Raw genomic sequence first — 26,558 nt, 5'->3', positions numbered from 1 at the left:
ACTCGATAAATGGTGGTTGACTGCCTGGCTGGCAGATCAACACAGTCCTTGGGATCGAGGTTGCACCGGTATTTCGTAAGGAAGAATTGACATTTAGGTAGCATGTTTCACCAGACTAGGTTCTCTTCCAGTTCTCCTATCTGAGAAGTGGGGAGTGCAGTTTATGAGAAGTTTCCAAGAAGTTAGTCCTTGGGTTTTCCCATGACATGATTAGAAGGTTCTATAAAAGTATGCTCTGAGCAACGGACAAAGAATACTCTTAAGATAAGCTAGAAATCACGTCCAGAATGGGAACCTTATCCCACTCCTTCCATCAGTCAGGATAACCTGATTACCACCCACGGGAAAGTTCTCTTATTGCTCCAGAAAACACATGCTTAAATCTCAGAGCACAGAATGCTAATTCAAATGCTACACAAATTTGCCTTTAAGTCATATTAATTGGCAATTAATAACCATTAAGGATTGATAAGAAAGAAGAAAAATTGTATCTAAGTGTCTTAAAATTTTTTCTCTTTAGGACTATATGCCTTATTCTTTACTGAGATAATGATATATTAAGTTGTAATAATTAAGCATTCTGGTTTCATCTTTTAAGAAGACTCTCACTGTGGGAAGGTATCTCTGTCAGATACTCAGGCCTATAAAAAACCTGGCTGGTTGGGATACATAGCACTAAGCAAAAGACCATGCTCAGTTTATACCTGTGCATCCTAAGAGTTGGTAAGATCGTTAGAATAAACAAGCAGCATCTTAAAAGCTGAGTTTAAAAGATAAATTTGTAAAGTATTATTTCTATTTAGTGTTGATAATGGTGACAGAGATATTAACATCACAGCTCACTGGAAATGCAGCTTAACACACAGTACACATTCCAAACACAGCTATCCAAAGGGTAATGTCTACTCCATCACTCCAAATCAAATTTCCCTAAAGTAATTCTTGCAGTTCTCTAAGTGGCCTTTATTCCAGCAAGCTCACCCTTCTCCTTAGCCCTGGTGCAGAATTTCTAACGCTTTGTAGGGTACGTCCTACGAGCAATTTCAGTGTGCTTTAGTAGGAGCGATACATAATCTCCTGAAAATTCACCCCTTAAATAGTCCTAATGGGCTCAGAGAACAGCAGTAGCGTAAGTGGATCTATTTAAAAAGGCTGAGTGGGTCAGTGACTGGGATGGAGATACCATTTCGACTCTCCCTCCAGTTACTGATCAAAATGCGACAGTCTAGTTCGGCCATTAAAGCACACATACGTGCACACATGCACACACACCTCTACATAACTCAATTGTGGAATCAACACTGGCTTTGTTCCACTGATCTGAACCACAGACTTTATGAGAAAGGAAAGGTGCCAGGCCATTTTCATCCCTCCCTTAGAATCCGTCAGTTTTATGCAGAGCACAGAACATTCACAACTCCTCTCATAGGGAAATTAATTAGTGCAGAGAACAAGGAGGCATTTCTCTGTCACTTTCCACAAAAAGGAAGACCTCAGTGTAATTCTCAAGGTGAAATGTGCTGAGTTAAATTCACTGTTTCGGGTTCACTTTCAGCAGAAAGTGAATCAACTGATTAACTGTCGGCAGGGATCAACGGGTTGGGGTGGAAGCTGGTGCTGACCCCTATCCTGCCCCTGCCTAGCTCTGTCCCTGAGGTGGCGAGACCGTTGGCCATTGGACATCTTTGGGACTGCGCTTCCTCAGGTGTGAGAGGAAAGGACTGACTACATTTGGGTTAAAGGTCTTTTCAGGTGTAAAGTTCTTTGAGTTGTGATTTAGAAATATCCGTGATTACAGCATCTGAAATAAAACAAAGAAATTCTAGAGCCTATTTTGAGAAAAAAAAAATTTCATAAAAACCAAACTTTAAAAAAATTATTAAGAGTAAAGTAAAAATGATAGAAAGCAGAAACAATCCACGGTACAGAGTCAAAATGCTGAGAGAGCAGGGAGGTGCCGCCCCTTCCCATCTCCTTCCCAGGTCTGGGGCTGCAGGCGCGGGTGGTGCGCAGGGCCCTGCGGCCCGCGCTCCCGCCTCAGGCTATGGGTGGCATTTCAGGCTCGCTTTCCAAGCCTTTGGAGAGTCCGAGAATCACTTTTATTTTTGCAGAGCTACAATAAACTGGAAAGCCATCAAACCCTGAATGAAAGTGTTCATTGGATAAAAAAAAAGTCTTACTTCCAGACTCTCGGAGATTATTGCGATTGAACAGGAGCCTGGAAAGGCAGCTGAAAATTAACGATCACGCGCTATTCTGAACTCAGCAAGGACGGGGCTGACTGCATTCCAGCACAAAGGGGCTCACATGAAATTCAGCACTGAACAAGTCAGCCAAGGAACCTAACAGGCAGCTCTTTTCTACACCTGTGGTTAAATATTCTAATATTTTGATGTTTGTCCACAGCATCCTTTTGCAGGTGTGGCTGTACCTCGATTTTCCCCTCTGCCTATTTCAAAGTTGACATTTTACAAGTTACTTAGGAACTGTTGAACCATGAAACTGTATTTCATTGTCATAAATGCTGAATGGTGAAATAATGACTAGCTTTCACAGTTTGCCTTTTTATTTTATAATCTGGTTGAGCTAATAATTTAGATGTGAACCAAGAGACTGTCTCTTCTGGGAAATAAGTTATTTCCCCCAGTGCCCACGGGTTTATGAGTGTTTGAATGTAAATATGTGAATATATGAATGATTTAAGAACATAAACATATCGCCGCTTGTTGTAATCATGTGCATTTTACTTGAACCACAATGTGGGCTGGGAATAGGTTGTGAATAGCGCTTGTTTTCATGTAAATGGGATCAAGCAGTACCACTGGTTAGCTATTCAGGGAATCAGACAATGCCACCCTTGCTGGAAATGCTTCAAGAAGAATCTAATCCATGTGCCTAATATTTGAACTCTGACACTGGCTTCCTCCTTCTGAGCCCTAATCCAGATCTCACTGGCTGGCGACGACTAAAGGATCGGGAGAGACTTAAGTGATCTATTTATGTGTGGCACCTATTTTTGGCACTGAGTATTTCAGGTTTCATCTTGAAGGTAGTGTCTAAAGGGAGCTTTCTTTTCCTCCTCTGTGACATTCTAAAAAAAAAAAAAAATGCTGCATGGTCTACGTGCCTGCCCCCAAAAGCGGCATCCAGGCAGTAACTCTGCTAGAGAAACGCCACATACAGGAATAAAGAGCTCATGGGCCCCGTGCTTCCCCGCTATGCGCACAACATGCACATTACAGACATCACTGTACTTTCTAAGTTTCTAAGCAGCTTACCCATCCCTGCGAATACGAAGAGGGGCCATTACCAAAGCATTTCTTTTGGAAATAATATCAGCATCGCAGTGAGAGTAGCTTAATGTTTCGCATTTCCTAATGGGAAATTATAAACAGGCTGACATTCTAGCACTTAGAACACTAGGGAAAAAGATCCTTAATTCATGCATAGAAAAGCCATTTATAAAATGAAACTTGGTATATTTAGTTCATTTGGATTCATAAATTCTCACAGAGCCACTACATGTGCGTGTTTGTGATGTGTGTATGTGTGTGTCCACTGTATTATGTTATATGCTTTAATGAAAGCCTCAAGTGAATACTCACTATGTATACCAGTTGTATGTGACCCTGTTGTTGGCTAGGGCAAAGAGGACTGTTTTTCAAACATGTTGTGTGGCTATTTTTAACCTGAGAACATTAATCAGAAAAGAGCTTAAATCTTACTTCCTCTGCTTGTCTCTCTGGTACAAATAGGATGACATGGTGTGAGTGTCCATAACACAAGGTATGACAAAGACGGGCTATTCTGATATTTGTGCAAAGGGCACATTTAACCTAAATCTCTTGGCCAGACCTGACTTTCCCCACATAATCTGAGCCCATCCATGTGCGACCCTCGTCTAAATCTCCAAGAAGATGCTGCCCTCCTTCCCCTTTCCGCTGCTCTCTGATCTGACTTTCATGCTTAATCTGATAATCCTGCCAGCAGTATCTTCATCTGTGCAATGAAACCTGGCGGATCTTTTCTCATATTTGGTGAGGAAAGGCATTTGCTAAATTACTTGCTCAAATCATATCGTGAGATTTTATTTCCTTAGTTTTGATTAGATGAAGGATGTAATAGTGAGACACGATATCAGCGATTAATCAAAAATCTATTTCTCCCTTCTTTGAAACAGGTTTTTTTCTGAAATTGGGTTCAGAAAGACTAAAAGGGCTATGGAAAACTAGAAAATCTCAAGCTAAAAATACAACAAAGTATTTACTTTTTTTATTGAGAAGTATTTATCAGAAGGGGAAAAAAAGCAAATCTAATGTCATTGACCTAGGTAGAAAAATTACCCATTGAAAATTGTATTTAATAATAATAATAATAATAATAAAGACTTCCTGAAAATTTCATCCCATTCATTCAACTCTCTGAGAGGGAAACTCTTCTCTGGGTTCTGGGTCTATGACTGAGTTTATCAATATCATAGATCTTCTTTAGAATCTGAACCTGTGTTTTTCAAATCTAAAGTGTCATAAAAAACATCATGATAAACAAACAAATAAGATCTTACTCTTAACAGGGAAAACACTTGTGAATTTTAAACGTTTCCCATATGCTGAAACAATTACTATTCAACACACACGAAGAGAATACATAAGATTAGCTGAAATCATTATTAAGGTTTGATACATATTTATCCTGTAACTTAGGATCAGGCTGTCATTAACAATGAGTAGACCGGGCTAAAAGAGAAGACAAAATATGTAAATTATTTTTAAAAAGCAGGCACCTGACAGAGATTTTAATATTGTCATTTGCATAACAATAAAATGTAATTTTATAATTCTTGTTTTATGTGTAATTAAATATCATAATTGAATACATTGGAAATATTAGATAGCAAACATACATTTTAAGAAAAGCTATTTCCCTAAAGATATTCCATAGATATGTTTATTTGCTGGCACGCATGTATGTGTGCACACATACATATATTCCCTTATATCAATAGTCAGATCTCTCCTAAGAAGTAAGCTAATTGAGCTGTTTGTGTTGATAAACTCTTTTCCTCCAGACTATTCCTCTCCGAGCCATAATTATTTGCAATTTGCCTAAGTCGTCCATTTACTGATACGTCAAGCATGAAACAGAGGCAATTCCAGAAAATGGAAACGCTTCTCGAAATCAATCTTTGGGAAATAATGCGGTAGAAGTTACTGTGTGATAGGAGACTACCTTGTGACTGTCACACGGAGATGAATATTAATTTGTTGAGGTTAAGGTGGCTTTGTGCTTCATTGGTTGACTTTGCTTAGCCGTCAGCAAAACAGCACAGCCCAATCACTCCAGCAACGCTATTTCCCTAACAGGAGTTTTGTGATTTTTATGTACTTACCAGTCAGCACACATAACCGTGTCAAAATGTCCTTCCAGCTGAGAGACGTCAGCCTCATTATCCCATCGTAAAACGCTTGAGGAGAAAGGATTTTAAAAAATTATACTTAGGGTTTTTTTTAACTTTTGATTTTGAGCTATTAACATTATTTTTGAGGCACCTGAAATTATTTAAAAGCCATATACAAAATCATTTCAAGAGGTATGATAGAAAACTGCAATGTAACTGTCTGTTCTATATTTTATTTAGTCTTTGAATCTGGAAGAGGAAGAATTCTCTATTTAAATGCAATAGTCAAGCTTTTGCTAGTTTATACGTTTAGGGAGACGAACCAGGGACAAGTATCTGACCTTTACCACAGTCATTAGAGCGAGACTAGCCTCTGAACAGCAAGAAGGTACCTATTAAAACGAAAGGGTCCCCACCCAATTGAAGTACAAGATTATAAAATAAATGATGTGGAACTCAGTATATATCTACTTTCCCTGGCACGTCAACTGCATTTCTTATTCATGAAATGTGCAATCTGGTGGCAAGATGGAGACGACTTTCACTTAGTAGTTCTCTGTTTTTTGGTGCATTTAAAAAGTCACCCATCCTGACACTGTCTCCAAAAGAAGGTCAGGTTTTAAACTTACCCGCGATCTCGACCTTGCTAGATTCGGCCGGTTCTTAGTCTCCATCTGACGCGACCTGTCAGCCTGGAATCCCCCGTGAACTCCAGGTTCACACACGCAACTTCCTATTTTAACATTTCCCCACGGGTATCTAACAGGCATCCCAAACCGAACATGTTGCGTACTGACTTCCTATCATCTTCCCCCAAATTCATTCCGTTCACAGTCTTTCTCATCTGCTAATTCCACGTCCCCCACTGCGCAGGCCAAGACCTTGACTATACCCTTGAGCTTCTTGCTCTGTTGTGCCTGCATGAGACATGCGGGGAAAGGCAGTTAGTTCTACCCTTGAACTCTGTCAAAACCCAGCTTCTCTCTACCTCTACTGCTCCGCCCTGGGAAAACGGTCACCCTCTCAGCTGATGTCAGTCAGTCTCCTCGCTGGTCTCCCTGCTTCCACCCATCACCCTACAACGTCTGCTCCAGAGAGCAGCCAGAATTATCCTTTCAAAACACACTTCAAGTCACAAGCCTTCTCTTCTTACCATCTTGTAATGGCCCCTGTCTTCACTCATAGTGAAAGCCGAAGTCTTTGCAACGACCGAGAAGACCCCGCTGGACCCGGTCCCATGCCGCCCTCAGTGCCCAGCCTCGCCCGCCGGGCGCTGCCCTGGCACCCAGGTCTCCGTGATTTCTTGAACACACCGCGTGCTCCCGCCTCAGGGTCTGTAACTGCTGCCTCCCCTGTGCGAGCGCTCTTCTTCCATACCGGCCTGTGGCTTGGTCCCTCCCCTTCTTCAAGTCTTTGCTCGACTGAGTTAGCCTCTTGAGTAAGGCCACCCTGGCCATTCCACTTAGAACTGCAGTCGTCAGCTTCCACTCCAGTGCTCCTGAACCCCCTTAACCTGCTCTTTACTTTCTTACAGCAGTTACTACCCTTTACTGCGCTATACAACTAAATTACTAATTTTGGTTATTCTCAGTCCCAGGTAGCACAGAAGCACCATAGGAACATTTTTTTTAAAAATCTGTTTTGTACCATGATGTATTTTCATTGCCTAGAACAGTCCTTGATACATAATAGCTGTTCGATCAATACGTTATATGAATGAATTCTGTATGAATGTACCTATCACAATGCCTGGCCCACAGAAGGCATCAAGAAATAGGGGTTCCTATGTTAAGTTGTTTTCTGAACTGAATGTGTAGTTTAGCCAGATATTCAGGCCACTTAAAATGCTTTCTGAGGATTTCTGCTTTTGGCAAAAATAGAGTAACAAGAACCTCATTTACTTTACTACCTGAAACACCTCCCCCTCAAAACTACACAAAACATATAAAACAATAGTTTTCAAGACACTGAAAATCAGCAACAAATAATAATGATCCTTCGGGGGTGGGGGATGAAGTGAGCCCTACCACTGCCTCATGTTACTGCCTTGAGAGTTTCCAGGCCATAGTACAGGGAGGGGGAACTAAGGTGGAGGCAAGTGGACTCTCTGAGCTATGGAGATGGAGCTGAGTGTGAGGAAACCAAGGCAATTACAGTTTCCAGTATGAGTACCAGATAGGAGAATGCTGCACAGAGAGAGAATTCCAAAGAACTGCGGGTGGCCCCCGGGGCGGTTCCACAGAGTAGAGAACTGACTGGTGCATGGATATGAGGAAACTGCTTGAGGTTAGGGAAAGAACCATGTGAGAGAACTGGAGGGGACTGGACCAGTGTTCACTCAGGGCCAGGAATAGTGCCTGTTCCTACCAGTCAGACTAGAAAATCCCATAATTTACAGGGTACTGGGTAGAGCCCTCAGATGGATCTTGTCTTAGAAGTGCAGAATAATTAGCCCTACACGAAATATTGCTCTTTCTCCCTTCCTCTCTCTCTAAAAAGCAATAAAAACATATCCTCCGGTGACAATTAAACAAACAACAACAAAACGTAACTGTGTCCCAGAAGAGAATTCAAAAACATTTACAAGAAAACAAAAACAGATTCTGAAAAGGTAAAATTCAAAATACCTGGCATATAATCAAAGATTACCAGACATGCAAAGAACTGACATAATACAACCCATAATGAGGAGACAAATCAATTGAACTCAACCTAAACCTGACACAGATGTTAGAATTAGCGGACAAAGGAATTAAAAATAGTCTTCATAATGTTATTTACTATATTGAAAAAGTTGAACAGAGACACAAAAGATATTTTTAAAGTCCCAAACCAAATTTCCAAAGGTGAAAACTACAGTGTCTGAGAGCAAAAAATACACTGGATGGGACTGACTGCAGAGTAGACACTGCAGAAAAGAAAAAGGTTAGTGAACTTGAAGACAAAGCAATAGAAACTATCGAAAATGAAATCAAGAGGGAAAAAAGAACAGACATAAATAAAAAGAACACTAGCTGATTTTATCCTGAAGTGAAACTGATCTACATTTCCAGACCAGGAATAAAGCTTGGAGAAAGGGGAGGGGAAAGTAAAATTAGGTGTCAATGAAATTTTTACCTCAGAGGTCTATAAAGTTGTTGACTGTGAAGTCAGGTCCTATCCTTTCTTTGGAAATATGTGACATCTATAAAATAAAGAATACAATGGATGGACTGGCCTTAATGAATAGAAACCTGAACAACTTTAAAGCAATGAAACACTACAGAATTCAACGAGAAACTCTCAGAGAGAACTCTACTTCATGGTTCTCAAGTGAGGCCTGCAGAGCAGCAGCATCAGTGTCATCTGGGAACCTGTCAGAAATGCAGAGTCTTGGGCCCACCTCAGTCTCTCAGGGGATGGGGACCAGTGATCTGTGTCATAGCAAGCTCTGCAAATGATTCTGACACTAAAGTTTGAGGTTTGTAGCTCATGGCTTCAATGTTTCTCGCCTGACTTTAAAGCCGATCCCACACTCTGGCTCTGTGTTTTTGTCTGTAATTTAGCTGAAATGAACTTATTTCAGAGTCCGGAAAGAGGACAGATTTGCCTAACATGTGGACCCCCTATGTTGGTGACCAGTATATGCTATACTGGTTAGGAAGAAGTGGTAAAGGGTTTTGAGATCTTGGAAGAAAGGTGCTAATTATTTTACTAATTATATTTTCCATCTCAAATATCTCTGATTCTCTGATTATGACAGCTGATTAACTTACAAGGTAGCAAAACAAAGTGACAATGAAAAATTAGAATTAGTTCCAATTTCATATCAAATCACAACTATGTGCCCTTGGACATGAAATTACAAAATTATTGGTTTTTGGTGTTTTCACTTACTTTTCTTCTTTTTTCTTTATTTTTCAAACTTATGAAATTTCAACACAGTGCATTTTAATATAGGAATTTCACTATTTCTTGCCAATTTTAAATTATAACTTCCAAAATAATGGGGTAAAAACTGTTCTGATCTAGCATTATGGTAAGAACTTAGGGTGGCCCATATTAGGTGTTACAAAAGATAAAAAAGCCTCAAAATTCTTTTAAGAAGCCAGTATACTGGTGATATTAAAACCTAATAAAGATTGCACAGTGAAACTGTGGACCACTTTACTGATGAATGTCAGTGCAAAAAGCTCAGGTAGCGTCATACATTGCTAGTAGGAATGTAAAATGGACCAGTCATCTTGGAAAACAGTCTGGAGTTTCTCAAAAGGATAAACATAGAGTTACCATGTGACCATATACATGCAAGAGAAATGAAACTTGTCACAAAAACTTGTATATAAATGTTCATAGCAGCATTATTCATAAGAGCTAAAAAATGGAAACAACCCAAATGTCTATAAACTGATGAATGGATAACTAAAATATGGTATATCCATGCAATGGGATATTATTCAGTCATAAAAATTAATGATATCCTCAGCATGTTAAAACATGGATGAACCTCAAAACACTATATTATGTGAAAGAAATCAGACATGAAACACCACATATTGTACTATTCCATTTATGTGAAATGTCCAGAATAAGAAAATGCATAGAGACAGAAAGGAGATGAGTGGCTGTCTAACACTGGGAAGAAGAAGGGGTGGGAGGGAATGGGGAGCCTCTGCCAGTGGGTATGGGGCTTATTTTGAGAGTGATGAAAATATTCTAAAGTTGATTGTCATGGTTGCATAACTCTGAATATACTAAAAGGCACTGAACTGTATACTTTACGTGGGTGAATTGTATGGTATGTGGATTATGGCTCAATAAAATTACTTAAAAATCCCATATAATATATTATTAGAATATGGCTGCATGTTAAAAGAAGAATTAAAGCACCATGACCAAGTGACTAGATATGTAGAGATGTTGTGATATTAGGAAACGTGTTACATGAGCCGTTATGTTCTAGCAACTATGAAGTAAGAAAAACAACGTGATCATCTCCATACATGCTGGAAAGACATTTACTAAAGTTCCATATTTATTTATCGTAATTTTAAAAATAGGAGTCAATAAAAAATTCCTTAACAAGATAAAAACGTATCATATATTTTTTTGATACAAAAAGCTAACGCATACTTAGTGGTGAAATATTAGAGGATTACCAAAACAGTCAGACTCAAAGATGCCTATTATTTAATCTCATTCTGGAAATTTTTAGCCAATAAAATTATACGAAATAATGAAAAGAGAGGCATAACAATCAAAAAGAAGTAAAAATTGTCATCATTTACAGATGATGTAATTGTTTATTTAAAATATTTAAGAAAATAAATTGCCAAAGTATTAGAAATTTGAGGTGACTGAATATTTACTACATATAGCATTCTCTATATATGCACAAATAACAACCAGTTAGAAAATGTAATGGAAGAATAGTTTCCAAAAATAAGCTTAACAGGAGAAATAAAGATTTTATTTATTTATTTATTTATTTATTTATTTATTTATTTATTTATTTATCTATCCTCACTTGAGGATATGTTTATTGATTTTAGAGAGAGGAAGGAGGGGAGAAAGAGAGAGAGAGAGAGAAGGGAAAACACTGATGTGAGAGAGAAACATCTATTGGTTGCCTCTTGTATGCGCCCCACTGGGGACCAAACCTACAACCTGGGTATGCACCCTGACTGGGAATTGAATTTGAAACCTTTTGGTGTCCGGGACAACACTCCAACCAACTGAGCCACACCAGCCAGGAGGAAAGATTTAAAATGCTAGTGAAACACATAAAAAAACCCAAACTTAAATAGAAAGAAAACACACTGTTCTGGGATAAGAAGACTCAAAGTCATAAAGATGTTAAGTCTTAGTAAATCATATATTTCAATGAAAATGCCAATATAATAAAAATACTAGCATAATAGTCTAGGAAGAAAGAATAATGGCAAGGGACTAGTCTTTAACAGATATAAAAAATACATAACAAAGTTTAGTAATTTCCATAATTTGGTATGAATAGACAAAGTCCACTTGTAAAGATTTGCTCTGCATATATACTTGCAAATGTACAGCTACGTACAGATGTGTTTCATGCCAAGCATTGATTTTTAGCAATAGATTATAATGTGGTCATACTCTAAAAAAAAAATTTAAGATTGCTCCCTTGTCCATTTAAAAGTAACAAAATCCTTCGAAAATGAAGACATTATTTTATATGTAACTTCTGTGATATAAATATCTATCTATGAAGGAGGGTTTTTTTTTTGGTTTTTTTTTTTTCTTAAAACTGGAAGACATTTTCACAGAGGATGCAGTAGTCTGACCTGTATGCCTCACTATCAAAATAGAACTTGGCCAATTTTTGGCAGTGAGATTCTGACCTTGGTAAAGAGTATGGATCAGCAGGGCCAAAGAGGCACTACAATGTTATTCTAGAAGATAAGGCCTTAATTTTAAATTTGCTGCAGTTTATAGGGCCTTTAAAAATACAGTGTCCCATATTTTGAAATCTGGCTCATTTAAAAAAAAAAAAGAACTCTCAAAATATCTGAAACTGTATAACATTCCTGTTGGTTTCTTTGGTGCAAAAAAGCTGGGGCATGAGTCCTATAAACTTGTCAAGCAAATAAAAAAAAATGTTATGTTAGTAATAGAAAGTATACACAGTAGTTTCATTTTTCCATATCCAAGATAGCAACAGAAGGAAACAGGACTCCAGCATCTCTAGAATTCTCAGCAGTGCTCAAGATTATGTTACCATAATTCTAGCAAACTCACTAATAGGTATATTTTATCAGAACATTTCTTGAAGAGAGCTCTTGGCTCCCTTATCTGTTACCCTCTGCTAACCTTCCTCTTCAGCCTGACAAAGGACAGACAAAGACCTGCTCACAATGTCGTGTGTCGACAGGCACGGCAGGTGCCCGCCTGAGAAGAACCCCATCCTGAAGTGAGAGTCAGCTGTCTGATACATGAACTGGTGTCTGGAGCTGGGCTGTCCTTACCTAAAGGTTGTTTGGTTCCATACGTCGTATGGACCCCTATCTTTCAAAATGTGCTCCAAATACCAATCTTAAAACCGTTCATATAACAGGGATAAAGTATACTGATTGCCTCAGAGAACACAAAAACATACTAAGCAGAATCCTTGCCCTCAAAAAACCGTATCTGCCTCCCTTGCTGGAATGTGAGCTCTACGAAGACGTGGCCCTTCTCAGTCTTGCTCATCACGGTATCTCCAGCACTTAGAATAGTACTTGGCAGGCAGAAGGGGGAAATACCTGTCGGGAACTGAATGCGCCAGGGAACACGAAAGCAAAGGCAACACGCTTTGAACAGTAAGAGAATGCGCATGTTTTACTGTGGGACTGCTCCAGGCCACAGCAGCTACACGGAGGAAAAGCTGAGGGCAGGCTGCCGCAGCCCGAGAGGTCAGCGGACGCGGAAAGTCGGTTATCCTAGGAGGCAGGGCCTAGACGGGCGAGGGGGCAGCGAGGTCGGCAAAGACCAGGGGTGGGGAGGACCCAGGGTGTGGGGAGAGGGAAGGCGCTGGGTGACAGAGCAGACGGGTGCGCTGGGGGCAGTGGGGCCGGGCTGAATGAGGAGAGGGAGGAAAGCGAGCAGGCGGCAGGGGCCTGGAAAAACCACCCATCGGATCCCACTGGGTTGGGGCTTACATTTAAAAATCCTTTTTCACACCCCCAATTTAACCTTTCAAGGAAAATGAGCCTCAGAAAAGATATAAATCTTACAAAGAAGTAGGGCAATGGGGCCAATAGTCAATCCTGGGGGCCCACATAAAGGTATAATCTGAGTTATAAAAAAGCCTTAAAAGTTATAATAAGTTCCATGGTTTACTAAGATTAATGGTTGATCTAAGAACAATAAAAAGTCCCAGTCCTAAATTCACTAGCAATTTTCACACAAAGATAACCTTTTTTCTTAAGCAGAAATTCACTTTTAATATCACAGCAGGGTATATTTAATAGATTTAAAAAAAAATTTTGTAACTGTTAATATTAACCATAGAATGACGCCATTCACTAATTCTGGAACACCTAGAAATATGCAGGCGTCCAAAGCCCTGAATGGGTCTTTATTAGGCAGCCACAGTTTTGAAGACAGCTTCAGATAAACCTAGCAATCGAGATGCCGTCAATATATTTGCTCTCTCGCCAATCTCGAGCTACATTCAGCAGCACAGTTCCCTCCGCTCAGGAATTATTCTTGATTACTGCACATTTGTGTTCTCAAAGGCAGAATACCCTGATGTACTAGTTAGATGAATGGATGGCTGCAGGCTGAACAAATGAATGAATCGTCAAATGACTGTATTAAGATCTTTGAGACGTAATTGCTATGTGCTTCATATATGAACATCCTAGGTCATTCTTGGCCAGGGCTAAAGCTTCTGGGCTTTCCCAAACATGTCCTTCATATTTAGCAGCAGTCAGACTGGGATTAAGATGGAAAAGAGGGGGTGAGAAAGTTTCTAATGGAAGAGCATTATTCTAGGAGGGTTGGTGGTGTTTACGAGAGCAGGGGTGGATTTACTGTGGAGCTAATGAAGCTTACGTGCCGGACCCCTCACTTACACAGGCCCCTTCCAAGGCCCGTGAGGAGCCCTAGTAATGAGTTCACATGGTAGTATGCTTCTGTAAAACTTGCCAAAGTAAGAAATAATCAAATTCATCGCCCTAGAGAGGGCCCTCAAAATAAGTTTCAGGCCCACACAACCCGGGTCCGCCCTGTCTGAGAGGTAGGCAGAGGCTCGATCGCAGGGGGAACGCTGGCTGCTACTGAGAACACTGTCAGAGCAGTGAGAATGGGAGCCTGGGGTGCTAGTCAAATCTCTGGGTGGTTTCTCATTCCTTTTTAAAAACACAATTTCCTAGGCTCACAGCTCTCAGATCACGATTTTCCTTTCTGCTTTTCTATCTTCTTTGCAAATGAAGTCACAGGAGACATTTAGCTGTTACAAACTTCATGTCAAGCTCTGAAGTGCTTTTTAATAGCAGAAATATTTGGCTCACTTGTGGGCTCTGTAGCTATGGTAAATACCTCTTAGTTATCTGTCACTACTGTTATTCCACACCCCCTATTTGGAGAAGAAATTCTGCATATGCATTGAGGCACTAAAAAGAATATTGAGCCATATCTTAGCTCTTTTGTCAACGGTTTCCTTTTATTTCTTCTCACATGGAGCTAATGCTTTTATCATTGCACTGGTCATGGGTGGAAAAGCAGTGGATAGAAGGGGAATACTGATTATTACATCATGGATTGGCAGTTTCCTCTTAGCTTCTTGAAGGTTAAGTGGCCAAGTAGCTTCTTAATAAGAGATCAAGGCATTTCAAGGACTGATGCATTCACCTGTTTTTGGACAAAGTGCTTTAGTAGACTTTGGACAAAATGATCATGGTGGTTAAAAAGGAAGAAACTGACCCGAGTTTAATATGCAATAAAGACCAAAAAAAAAATCTTGGAGGTTCTTTCATGACTATTGACATATAGACTATATGTCTAGATACATGTCAGAACAATATATTTAGAAATAGCATTCTTGAGAACAGATCATAGAAACAGAGGCCATGTATTAAGCACTTTGGATATGTCCTGTTCTGAACAATGACAGTTTACTTCTTTATGTAACTTAATTATTTTATGAAAAGATGATAGAAAATACTACTACACTCCATAAGTTAAACACTTGACATTTGGATTCCTCAAAATGCAACATTTTAGAAGTCTAGATATGTTTATTAATTAATGATTATTAACACCCAGTAAACAACATTATGTCTTGTAAAAACACAATCTCTCTTCACAGCATGATGCTGAAATCTATTATTCCCTGATTCCATATGCTGAAATACACTCAAATGGTCACAAATGACCTTAAGCATTAAATAAATGTAAATGAGGAGAACACAGCAAATGTGCTTTTGATTGATAACTAAAAGACCAGGTTAGACATCACGTCCAAAAATGAAGTGCTCCCAGAAGGGTATGGTGGTCTGCACTGCGGGGCCAAGGCTGTCCTGGGAATGAAGGGTGGGTTTTCTTGGACCAGCCAGAGGTTTTTCTGGGAAACAGAACTGGTTTGTTCATTTATATGAGAAACGCAGAGCACACTGTGCCATCCGTCAGCATGCTAATGCAGGATTTAAAACTACATATCTGGACACTTCATGACATTTACCAACAAATCTAACAAGAGAAAAAAATTATTGCTGTTCCATGGTCTCATCCCAATATGTTGACCACTTTAGTTCTTAAGCATTGTCACTCTTCATTCCCCCCAGGTCCCCGCCAAGCTGAGCAGTTGGGGAGGGAAAACAGCCTCAACTTATAGAAAATTCAAATTCCCCAAGGATGACAGATTAACCATAATAAATTAAATGATTAAAAATTAGACTGTTCTAATAATGTCTGGGGCTAAACATATGAAAGAAAAAATGCACAAATACAGATAATTCATGTGAAGACTACTAAGTGCGTTCACTCATCCCTGTAGGCCCACAGCAACAAGGCAAACATAAAATGCACCACCACCCTGGCTGAGGGTAAGCATTTCTTCTCGTTTGGATAAAAATGAACAAAATCTAAACAGCAATGGACCCTAGACTGTTTTAAAATCATGGAATCAAGCAGGGTTTCTCAGTTTGGGCACTACTCACATTTTGGGCCAGATACTTCTTTGTTGCAGGGGCTGTCTTGTGCATTGTAAGATGTTTAGCAGCATCCCTGACCTCTACCCACTGAATGCCAGTAAACGACCCCACCCCATAGTCATGACAATAAAAAAGGCCCCCATGTTGGGAACCAGTGGAATACAGCCATTTGTAAAGTCCCAGGCCCTGGCCTGGTAGCTCAGCTGGTTAGCGCATTGTCCCAATACACCAAGGCTGAGGGTGCGATCCCCAGTCAGGGCACATACAAGAATCAACCAATGAGTGCAAAAATAAGGGGCACAACAAATCAATGTCTCTCCCTCCCTCTCTGTCCCATCTCTTTCTCTCTCCTTTCCTTTCCTCTCTAAAAAAAATAAAAATAAAAAAATAAGTCAACCAATCAATCATTAAAAAAAAAAGGTCCTAGGCCAGGCTCCTCCCAACCTCATACTGTACACTCTCAACCCTAAATAATTCCTACCCAGTATATAATATATTTATCTTCAGTTTTTTCCATCTATTAATTGAAGGTAACGAGAATGCCTTCCTCATTACAGTTCTTGTGAACATTAAATAAGATACTTATAAAGTGCTTAGAACAGTGCCTGACACACAATAAGTGCTCACTAAACATTAGTTATTGTTATTTTTAATAATCACCCACAGTATGGAGAAAAGCAGTTTCAACCAGAGTGTACTGCTGCAGAAAGGTATCTTACCAGCTTGATATTTTCCGAGCCTTAAACACACCAGCCTCCTGATTCCTTTTGATGATGTCTCTCACGTCTAGTGGACACAGTTAAGAAAGCTTCTGCATCGACCATCAATTGACTAAAAATAAATAAATAAATAAAAGCCCCAGACACAGTGACCTTATCGCACGTGGGATCAGCACCGAGAAGAGAAGAGCCATAGGGTGTAAGCAGACGGCGAAGGTCCTAGCCCTGGCCCTACCACCGAATGCAAAATGACTTGCCGCAGGCCAGCTCTTCTAATTCCCTGGGCTGCAGTTCTGTTACAGGGAAATGCACATTCAGGCAGCATCCGGGCAAGGCCCAGGGTTATGGGCATTCATGGGGGGACATGGCCATTCCATAGGTGCCAGGCCCCACGTCCTAAAAAGGCAAAGGTCTTTCAGTGCGTGGGGACGGCCCTGGCAGCCTTCTGAGACTTTCCAGGTTGAAGTATTTCCAGTCTCCCGAATGCTAGTAGGGAGGGTGGGTGAGCAGGAGGAAAGACCTGGAGAAAGTGAGACAAGAAGGATGGAGAAAAGCTTGGAGAATCTTTGAGGGAAAAGGAATTACCCCAGAAGAAAGTCAGTCCAGTGAAAGGCGCCTGACGAACTGTCCTTACAGACTTACGCTCTGGCCTCTGGCCGTCTGCTGGCGTGTGAGGACTTGTACGAAAAGAGCCGTGCTTAGTGAGAAGATGCTTCGAGGAGCCGGGCCCCGGCGTCACGCTGGGTGTCAACGTGAGAAAAGCTAGGCTTCAGATTCACTGGTTTTGCTTCAACTCCTGGACACCATAACTTTTAACTGTTCCTCTCTCTCCTCTTGCTCTAGTCCCTGTGCAGCTCAGGGCCAATGTATGACCGAAGTCTGACGGCCACAAGAGCTCCCATTGCGTATATTTTCTGTACTGACCTCCATTCTTGGCTTCATCATATCTTCTTGGCTTTCTCATTTCCAATCGCCCTCACTTTCTCATTTACTTTATAAGGTATATTCTACGTGTCGCTGTAAGAAACCTCAAAATCCCTCTTTTGGAATAAGGCAGGTTTAAATAAACAAGAAATAAAATAATTTCAGAGAAGGCTGCAAGCTGAACTAAATTGGGCCCATGGGGAGGACACCAGGCAGACAAGCGATGTTCCCCTATTGCTCAGAACAACAGATTTCCTGAATGCTTGAAACAAGCACTGGCCAAGGTCTCCCTGCGAGAACGGAGCCACGGGACTCTAACCCAGATCCCTGCTTGAAACAGCAGGCACACCCATTTCTTCCCTGAGTAAATAGGCAGGTGCCGAGATCGCTTTCTTCCCCCAGGAGCGGGAGGAAAAGTCAATCAGGTCTCCTAGTGAAGGGCTGTGTTGAGGTTTACAAAAGTGCTATAATGCAGACTTTTTTTTCCCGGATGAACTTTCCTGTATGCAAATTAAATACCGTTAAATTACATTCATTAAAAAATAAAAGAGACTAATTTGCCTACTTGTTTTGATTAACTAAAATGGCACATCGGCCTACAGTTCTATTTCAGGAAGAAAGTATTTCAGGAAAGTCTTCTACATGAAATGTCTTATAGAAAAGGACAGCTGACATCTTTATTCTGAGCAGAACAAAATTAGGAGAGTCGACTGACAACTGTTTCTGATTAAGCTCCCCTGCGCTCTGGCTACACCCTTCTCGGGGTTTCCATGGCATCCAACGGCAAGCCGTCACCCACAGGTACACCTGTCTCGTCCTGTGAGTACATGACTAATCTATCAAACCAAACATATCATTTTGTTAGTGGAGGTAATACTTTTTATAAAATAGTCACAGGGAAGTTAAATTATATAACTCAGGAAACCTATTAATAATTTTTAGTAAACATCTTAACACTATATACTTTTATACAATTTATAAACCTGGGACTCCAGGTGGTTAGGCTGAAGCAAGCATATGTATTTATATTCTAGAAGCAATTTTTTTAAATGAAAAAAGTCACAGCAGTATTTAGGCTGCTTTATTTTTAGAACTGGAAAGAATCTATATTATGTGGCTTAGGAGGTGTTTTTTATATTCAAACAAGTACAAAGAGGAAAAAATGTCAATAGTGTATTAAAATATTACCTTAAGAGATATATTCTGACATTCTGCTCCCCACCCTTTACTTTAGGTCAGGTTTTGAGGTGGTTCCTCTAGCTGGCACTGTGTCCAACAAGAAATTTTATCTTTCTTCTGTGTCACCTCAGGGTAATAGAGGAAATTCAATTAAATTGAGTCAACACATCTAGGACAGTTTTTAACAGGATGAACCAAATCCTGTTCTCTGAACTGCACCCACCTTCTGGAAGACTTCAGTGGGAGGTGCTGGGTGCAAAGAAAGCCTTAGGGACTTCTGATTAAATGGATACAGAGGAACCACCTCCAGTCTCCTTGTCTGGGCAACTGGAATTCCAGAGCTACAGGACCTATGCTCATGGTGGAAAGGAGAACAGGATTTTAGCTCTAGATTTTCTTCTCAAATAAAGTTCAGGAGTGGGACTCCCTTATAATTTTGTTTCAGTTGATTTTTATTCTTAAAATTATATTTTTGCATAATAACAACAACAGTCATTTAAACAAGTTATGCAAAATATTAAATATATAACATTATTTAAAATATTAACCTCCTTCTGCAATTAGTAATTGTTATATTTATTGGTAGCCACATAGACATTTTGAGAATTGATATTGTTCTTTAAACAAGAAAATATTTTAAAAACAGTAACATTGTGACTCACAAGGCATTACTTTCTTGATTCATGTTTCCTTTATTTTCATTGGAACATCAAAGGTGAGGGTGGGAAACTATGAAATTATAATATAAATCCTGTTTATTTTGATCTCTAAAGTTTTTAAAATTACTTGATGTCATAATATTTGCTAATTTAAAGGTTGCAAAATACTCCTAAATGTGCTTATTACTCAAATGCACTGAGAAGATGAGGGATGCTTTGGGCTCTTTTAGCAACGTCAACTGCTGTCCGTGGATGAGACAACTTTTCTTCCAGAGGGTGCTGAGGAAATGCAAGATGACACTCAGCAAAGCATTCTAGCTTTTGGTAAAGAGAACTGTTTAATGGAAAAAACACACCTTGAAGTCCAATGAACCTGGCTCCTAGTGCTGGTTCCAATTCTTGGTGCTGTGTGAACTTGGGCAAACGAACCTCTCTGAGCTCCACCTCAAAAATAGGAATGATTCCTACTCTACAGGCTTAATGGAGTGCCACATGTGAGGAGCCTGACACATAGTAGGTGCCTAATTCATGTCAATTCATTCTCTTTTTTCAATAATTCAAGTAAAAGCTTTGGAGGGATGAAGAGGCTGGTGATTATAATTAAAATGAGGTTTGGCAATTAAGCTTTATCTTCTTTCCCTGCTACTCAGAACTAATTAAGTGAACATTTATATTGTATAATTTAAATAACTGGAGGGAATCAAAGAACTTCTGCCCTGTAGATTTCCAGTGTCTTTCACGTGTATAAATGTGCTCCAGCCAAGGCATAGCCTGTGTCCCACAAAGACAGGGACTTGGTCTATCTTGTCCTCCGCTGTATCTTTAGCACCTGAAATGCATGCAATTAATACTGGTTGAATTAATTAATTTTTAAAGCTATTTGTTGAATTCTTGCCCAATGTGAGGCACATAGAGTCCACTTATGATTCATCTAGTAAACAGAAGTATTTGCATCAATATTTCAGCTGGCACTGATATTGGAGGAAGGGGCCCGGCATTCCCAAGGTCCCAACCATCCACAACCCAGGCTGCACAGTCCACATGAAGCTTCATTTATTAATGCCTTAAGTCAGGTATCCTGTTAAAATAATGTTAAGCCAGGGGTATCTCCTTTAAAATGTACATGAAATTTACCAGTTTTTAAAGAATCTTAAGTTTGAGATCATGATCCAGACCTTGCATACTGTGGGGATAAGATGCTCGAGTCGGAGGCACAAGAGATGGGTCACCAAGCATTGCCACCTGCTGCAGATAACTTGATGTTTACTAAGGAGGGGTCAGGGCAGGGTGCTTGTGTTGGGCAAATTAGTGAGTGTATCAGAGAGGGCTGCTGACCTTTTAGGTGTTGTACTTTTTTCCCCCCATTGCCTTTCAGAGAGAGAGAGACAGAGAGACAGAGAGAGAGAGAAACATTGACGTGAGACACATCAATTGGTTGCCTCCCGCACACATACCAAACGGGGCTGGGGATCGAGCCTGCAACTGAGGTATGTCCCCTGGCCGGAATTGAACCCGGGACCCTTCAGTCCATGGGCCAACACTCTAACCACTGAGCCAAACCAGCCAGGGCCAGGGCGAGATGTTGTACTTTTATTCATTAGGATTTGGAAGAAGCTTAGCATCAATAATACTCAGTATATCCTTTCTCTCCCCTATTCTCATGTCATTGCCATCGCCAGCTACAGACTTTATGGAGTAATTATTACCTGTGAGCACTTGGAGAATTCTTTCTTGATTACACTAAAAGGGCAGGGCCAAAGAGAAGGGAACACATTTCACACTATTTCGGGATAAATCTGAGAAATGGATGAACTAAATGATGTTATTTTCTAACTTCCCCTTTGTTCTCTCGGGGTACAGCTGAATCCCGGCGCCTGTAAGGAGGGGCAGCTCCGAGGCAGGGGGCTCTGTGCTAGACCCAGCAGTGCAGCTGAAGGACCGAGGAGAACCTCAGGGACACCTCCCCAGGGGTCTCGGAAAACATCCAGGCCTTACAACATTCACTTATACCTCAAGCCTTAATCTCTTTTCAGGTATCTCTGTTTAATAAATCTCAAATTGGCATCTAGCTCTCCGGGTTAAGGTAGAGAGCCCTAGAGGACGTAGCCAATCCACCTGATACATTTCAGGAAGATAGCAAATAAAATGACCTCACAACTGGCTGACGTGTTTCTATGACATAAAGATTCAGAACACACCGCCTCACATATTTAAAAACTGGAAGTAGCAGAAGATAAAAAGGTAAGAATCGGCATGTTAGAAGATTGAGAGGCTAGGAAGTAAGTCTCAGTCAGATTCATTAAATTCAGATGTCAAGAACAACAAAAATAATTTTTAAAACGATGAGAATAATATACAGGCCAGTACCCAGATATGCTGTGCGCCTGCCGGGTCGATTTTCAATCACATTTCACTGACGTGTCCATTTGCTTCTTAATGTGCTCATCTTCCCCATTAAGAATAATTAGCTTTGCTCAGAGATTTTTCTGGCTTCTGGCAACGTTTCTCCCCTTTTTTTGTTGATGTCTACTTCTACTTTTTGGAAAGTAATTTTTGAATAATATCCTACAACTGCTATATAACTTAGGCTTCCTAAAATTTTAAAGGAAAGATGTAAACAGTAATTTTTAAACGAGTCTGTTTCGATCTATATGCATCAACAGTATGTGATTCAGTGAATTAGTTATTCTAACAGAAAATGGGCACACAAATAGAAAAAAAATTTCATTCATATTAACCTCAATCAGTAAAACTCATGACGAATGCCAGTTGTAAGCTCTGTTAGCAAATCAAGAATATTATTAGTATTAAGAGCAGGAAAAACACATTGCCAGTTTTTAAGGCTTTATGCATTTTTTTCCTCTTAATTAAAAAAAATTAGATCTGGTTACAACAGAAAAATGCACACAAATATAGAACAACTGCATGACAAAAACTGCACTGCACCAGGAAAGTCCTAAGAGGCGAAATAAAACACTACCAGTTGTGGTCTGCATCCTGAAAGGACCTACTTTATCTACATTGTAAAGTTCTTCCCCTCCTGCCCTTTGGCACCCCGCTATATTAAACCCATTGTAAAACCCAGCACAATAAAGCACTCTCGGGGCTGAGCTTCTGAGGACCAAATGTTAAAAATCCATTTTCTTGGGAGGGGGCTGTACCAATCACTGCTTTGAAAGGCCGGCGGAGTGAATACAGAATCTGAGATTTCCTCTCTGATTTCAAGGGCTGGCACGGCTTCTTTGCTGTTGAAAGCAAAGGTGCGCTAATTAGTGACACTAGCGTTGCTTCCCTTCTTTCAAAGTTCTGTAGTTTAGCTCGACAATAATTTTAGTGTAATTAAATTTACATACGGACTACAGATGTTTCCCATAGTTTGTTAAAAGTTCTAATTGGTGTCTGAGGCTATTAAATAAGACACCTGCTGACTTAAGGAAAACCTCAGGTTGCTGGGCCCAGTCTGAAAGTTTCTGTGGCTAAAAATGACCTTCTCTTGTCCACTAATCCTGCCCCTTCCCCCCGAAAGAGCATATCCCTGGGGCTGAGCCAGCTACCTGACTTCCGCTCCTCTGTTCCCTGACAGAGGAGGAGCACAGTGAAATGATACCGCGCATGAAACAACTCGGAATAAAAGCAGAGTGAATGAACAACATCAGCTCATCTTCAGGAGTATTTTGAGAAACTTGCGACAGTCTGAAGATCATGATTAAAATCCTGCATTTAAAAAAAGGAAGCACCTTTTGTGATCTCTTTCCCTTGTGTGAAAAGCCAAGACTGTGATTGGCTGTCTTTCCTTCCTGAATTTTTTTAAGTCTGTCAGGCAATTAGCTGGGTGGGGCTCCGCAGAGCACACAGTGCCGCTGAACAATATTAGCTACTGTGCTCCTTGCACCTCCTTTCTCCTGTTTGAGCAGCCTGATGGAGCTGCTGCTGCAAATTTTATTTTCAAAAAATTACATAGCAGAGGTAGAAAAAGAAAATAGAAAAAAAAAAAAAAAAAGGCCTTATGTAAGATGCCGCAAAAAATCAGACCTGCTTTGACATTTTAGGAGCCTCAAATTCAAATAAGGAGATTACCTCTTTCATAATGCTAATGTAAGGCACGCCAAAAAATCCAAAGCAAATATATATCCCATGTTTCCTCTCAATTTCTAACGGCTGTTAACTGCCCCTGAACAAATCAGCTCGATTGCTAAAGTAGCCACAAATTATGCTTGCTTTCTTAGTTAGAGTACAGTTCAATTTTCATGAACTCTGTGTACATATTAGTAAAGCATAATCTAATATAATGGGGTTTGAACTGTAATAGCATGGCAGAAAAAAAAAGAGATAGCTGTTATAATCCTAAATAAAAGGAAATAATGAAAACCTGATAGCTGTTTGCAGCGGGGAGATATAAGTAACTCCTTAGCAATTAGAGTAGGCATAATATTATGTGGCACGTATGTACAATATCAAACACAGGAAAGGTAATAGCGAACATGAAGTTGGAAGTTAATTTTTGTAAGCAATATCCAATATAATAAATATTAAATCATTCATACTGGCAAATTTCAATGGAAATAAATGAACAAGAACGCCTGAAAATTATTATGAAACAAATATTCTTATTGCCTTGAGTGAGCCACAAATTGTAGGCTCCTTTAATAAGTGACTATAAAAATCTATCAAAATAAAAACACACACACACTTAATCTCACCCAATGAACTCCATATATTTCTACTTTTCCTTAATTACTTATCCTGTGTATGGGGAACTCTTTTTTTAATACCCCATGCTGTCTTTCTTTATATCAATTGTTACTCAGCCGGGGGAAAAAGGAACGAGCACAACAAACCGTTTCCTGTCTGAATAAGGATACTTCTGATGGCCTTTTCATTCCCATCAGTTAACAGAACTTCTTTGACATCTGCAGAAATAGCAACCTGGAAAAAAAAGGGAGCACAGCAAACAATGAACAAATATGCTTGTCTGTGTGGAAGTGAAGACGGGAGTGACAAGCCTTCAGTATCATGCTTCCTCACCTATTTCTCTGTAACAATCTTCAATCTTTTTTCATTTTATGTCTGCATTATTTTAATCATTCAATCAAATCAGTCAATACTTTTATCATTCCATTTGCGGGAGCCTCTATCTTGCTATCATTCTGTTCGGTAATTGCATTGTGACAGCGGATGATGGTATTCTGAGAGGCTTTCATTTGTGGGCTTCTGTTTATCTAGTAGAGCCATCATACGAGGCTGTCACTCTGCCTTTCAGCTTGCTTCTGTCTGACTGCCTGATGCCCTTCATATAACTTTGCATTGCAGGCAGATGGCTTTGTGAGGGTAATTTTTTTGTGAGCTTTGACATGCTCGCACATTGGGCTGTAACCTCGACACATTGTGTAAGAGCGACAGGTTTGTCAAATGCCAATCAGTGTAACAATATGCTTTTATTTGTAGAGACATAAAAACTTGTCTAATGCACTGTGCTGCTACATAGTATCTCCTGAATACATGACTCAGAACCCAGAGAATGGGGAACGACGTTCCTGAATGGCCAATCTAATTCAAAAGAATCTAATTACTGAGCGCTCTGGATCATGTTTGTTGGTGTAATAATGCAGGCAAAACATTAGCAGCTATATCATGGTGCTCCAACTGTGATTCGCCGGGCTATTCCTGTATCTTAGCAAATGGGACTATAATCTGAAAGAGAAAAAAAAATGCTTTCGCTATGGCAAAGAAAGACTGCGCAAGGCCTGGGATGTCACGACAAGCGATATTGACTCTCTGAGGCAAAATGTTTCTGCTCATCGAGGCAACCATAAAATCAATATGATCCGAAAGTAAGTCAATCTAGAAGGTCTCTCAAGACCCGGCAGCTTGACCGCAGCTGATGCTGTTGACGGTTCTCTGACCCAGCAGTTGGAGGCCCTGGAACATTTTTCCTTTTGTTCCTCCCTCTGAATGGGATTGGAATTGAGAAAAGACCTACCATGAGCCCAGCCAAGCATGTCATGCCACCCCCTAGCTCACACACAGCAAGGCCCCTGAAAGAGAGAAAAGAAATGGTAGAACCCATACAAATTAGATGAAAATGGTCAGAGATATATATGTTACAAGAACAAATTGCCATCTGCAGTAAGAACGGCGCTACCAGGAAGTTGTAGAGACATGACTAGGCTACCTCATGTCGTTTTGCGTTTTAAAAATAATTATGAAATAGAAAAGTCACAAAGCAGGCAAATCAGTGGGGGTTCCCTCATTAGTGTTCACTGCAACATTACCACCGCTGAGCTGAAAAATCTGAGAAGGTTCCCTTTTTTTCCCTTGTCAATGGCGCTGTCTTTTAGAACTAAACTAGCTAGAGTAGCGAAAGATAATTGTTAGGAAAGGATAACACTGTTAATCCACATTCATTCCTTCAAAAACAGTTAGACAAGTAAATGAAGAATATATATGAGTGTGTATTTACCTATATTATAGTCACACACACACATGACACACACACAAATAAATGCGATCTTGAATTAAAAAAAAAAAAAATCTAAAACAAACCGAAACATTTGGGAAAGCTGAACCGCCCCCATAGAGAACAATTACACAAAGAGCATTTAGCAATTAACACTTAAATCACAACTGGCCCCAACACAACACCGCAGATAAACCATGCGGGGGCGCAGCCTGGCGGAGCCCGCAGCCGGGCTGCAGTGCGCGGGCTGTGGCCTCCCGGCTGAGTTGACGCTGACAGTCTAATGTGGCGCTTGCACTTACCTTCCTCTTTGTGCCTAAATGTCAGCCCTCAACGTGCGGCATCCTCGCCCTGGCCCGCTGCCCGCTGCCCGGAGCTCCAGCCAAGCCGAAGCACAGCGAGGCGGGCAAACGCCAGGCTTCCAGGGCGGCTCCGCGGCCCAAATTCAACATGGCCCTGCTCTTATTTTATATGCTGAGGCTCTAAGATTGTGTCTTCTTCCCAGCTTGGGAAGTTTATTACCTCACAAGAAGGAAAAAAGCATCACTAAAAGAGAGGGAGGTGGAAAGAGAG

General features: G+C 40.3%; 1 protein-coding gene across 1 annotated transcript in view; it reads right to left on the bottom strand.

The window, feature by feature from the left end:
* CAMKMT (calmodulin-lysine N-methyltransferase) overlaps window positions 1–26,558 on the bottom strand; it is a 246,076-nt gene that overhangs the window by 14,187 nt on the left and 205,331 nt on the right. The window contains exons 5-8 of the mRNA XM_087823527.1: window positions 25,509–25,563; window positions 24,391–24,454; window positions 16,767–16,833; window positions 5,390–5,464 (exon numbers count right to left, since the gene is read on the bottom strand). Coding sequence (XP_087679653.1) covers window positions 5,390–5,464; window positions 16,767–16,833; window positions 24,391–24,454; window positions 25,509–25,563 — 261 coding nt within the window. The remainder of the gene's footprint in view (window positions 1–5,389; window positions 5,465–16,766; window positions 16,834–24,390; window positions 24,455–25,508; window positions 25,564–26,558) is intronic.

This window comes from Miniopterus natalensis, chromosome 13 (assembly GCF_054644295.1).
Source record: "Miniopterus natalensis isolate mMinNat1 chromosome 13, mMinNat1.hap1, whole genome shotgun sequence".
Classification (NCBI taxonomy): domain Eukaryota; kingdom Metazoa; phylum Chordata; class Mammalia; order Chiroptera; family Miniopteridae; genus Miniopterus; species Miniopterus natalensis.
The sequence above is the reverse complement of the archived record's forward strand: the minus strand, read 5'-3'. Positions and strand labels throughout refer to the sequence as shown.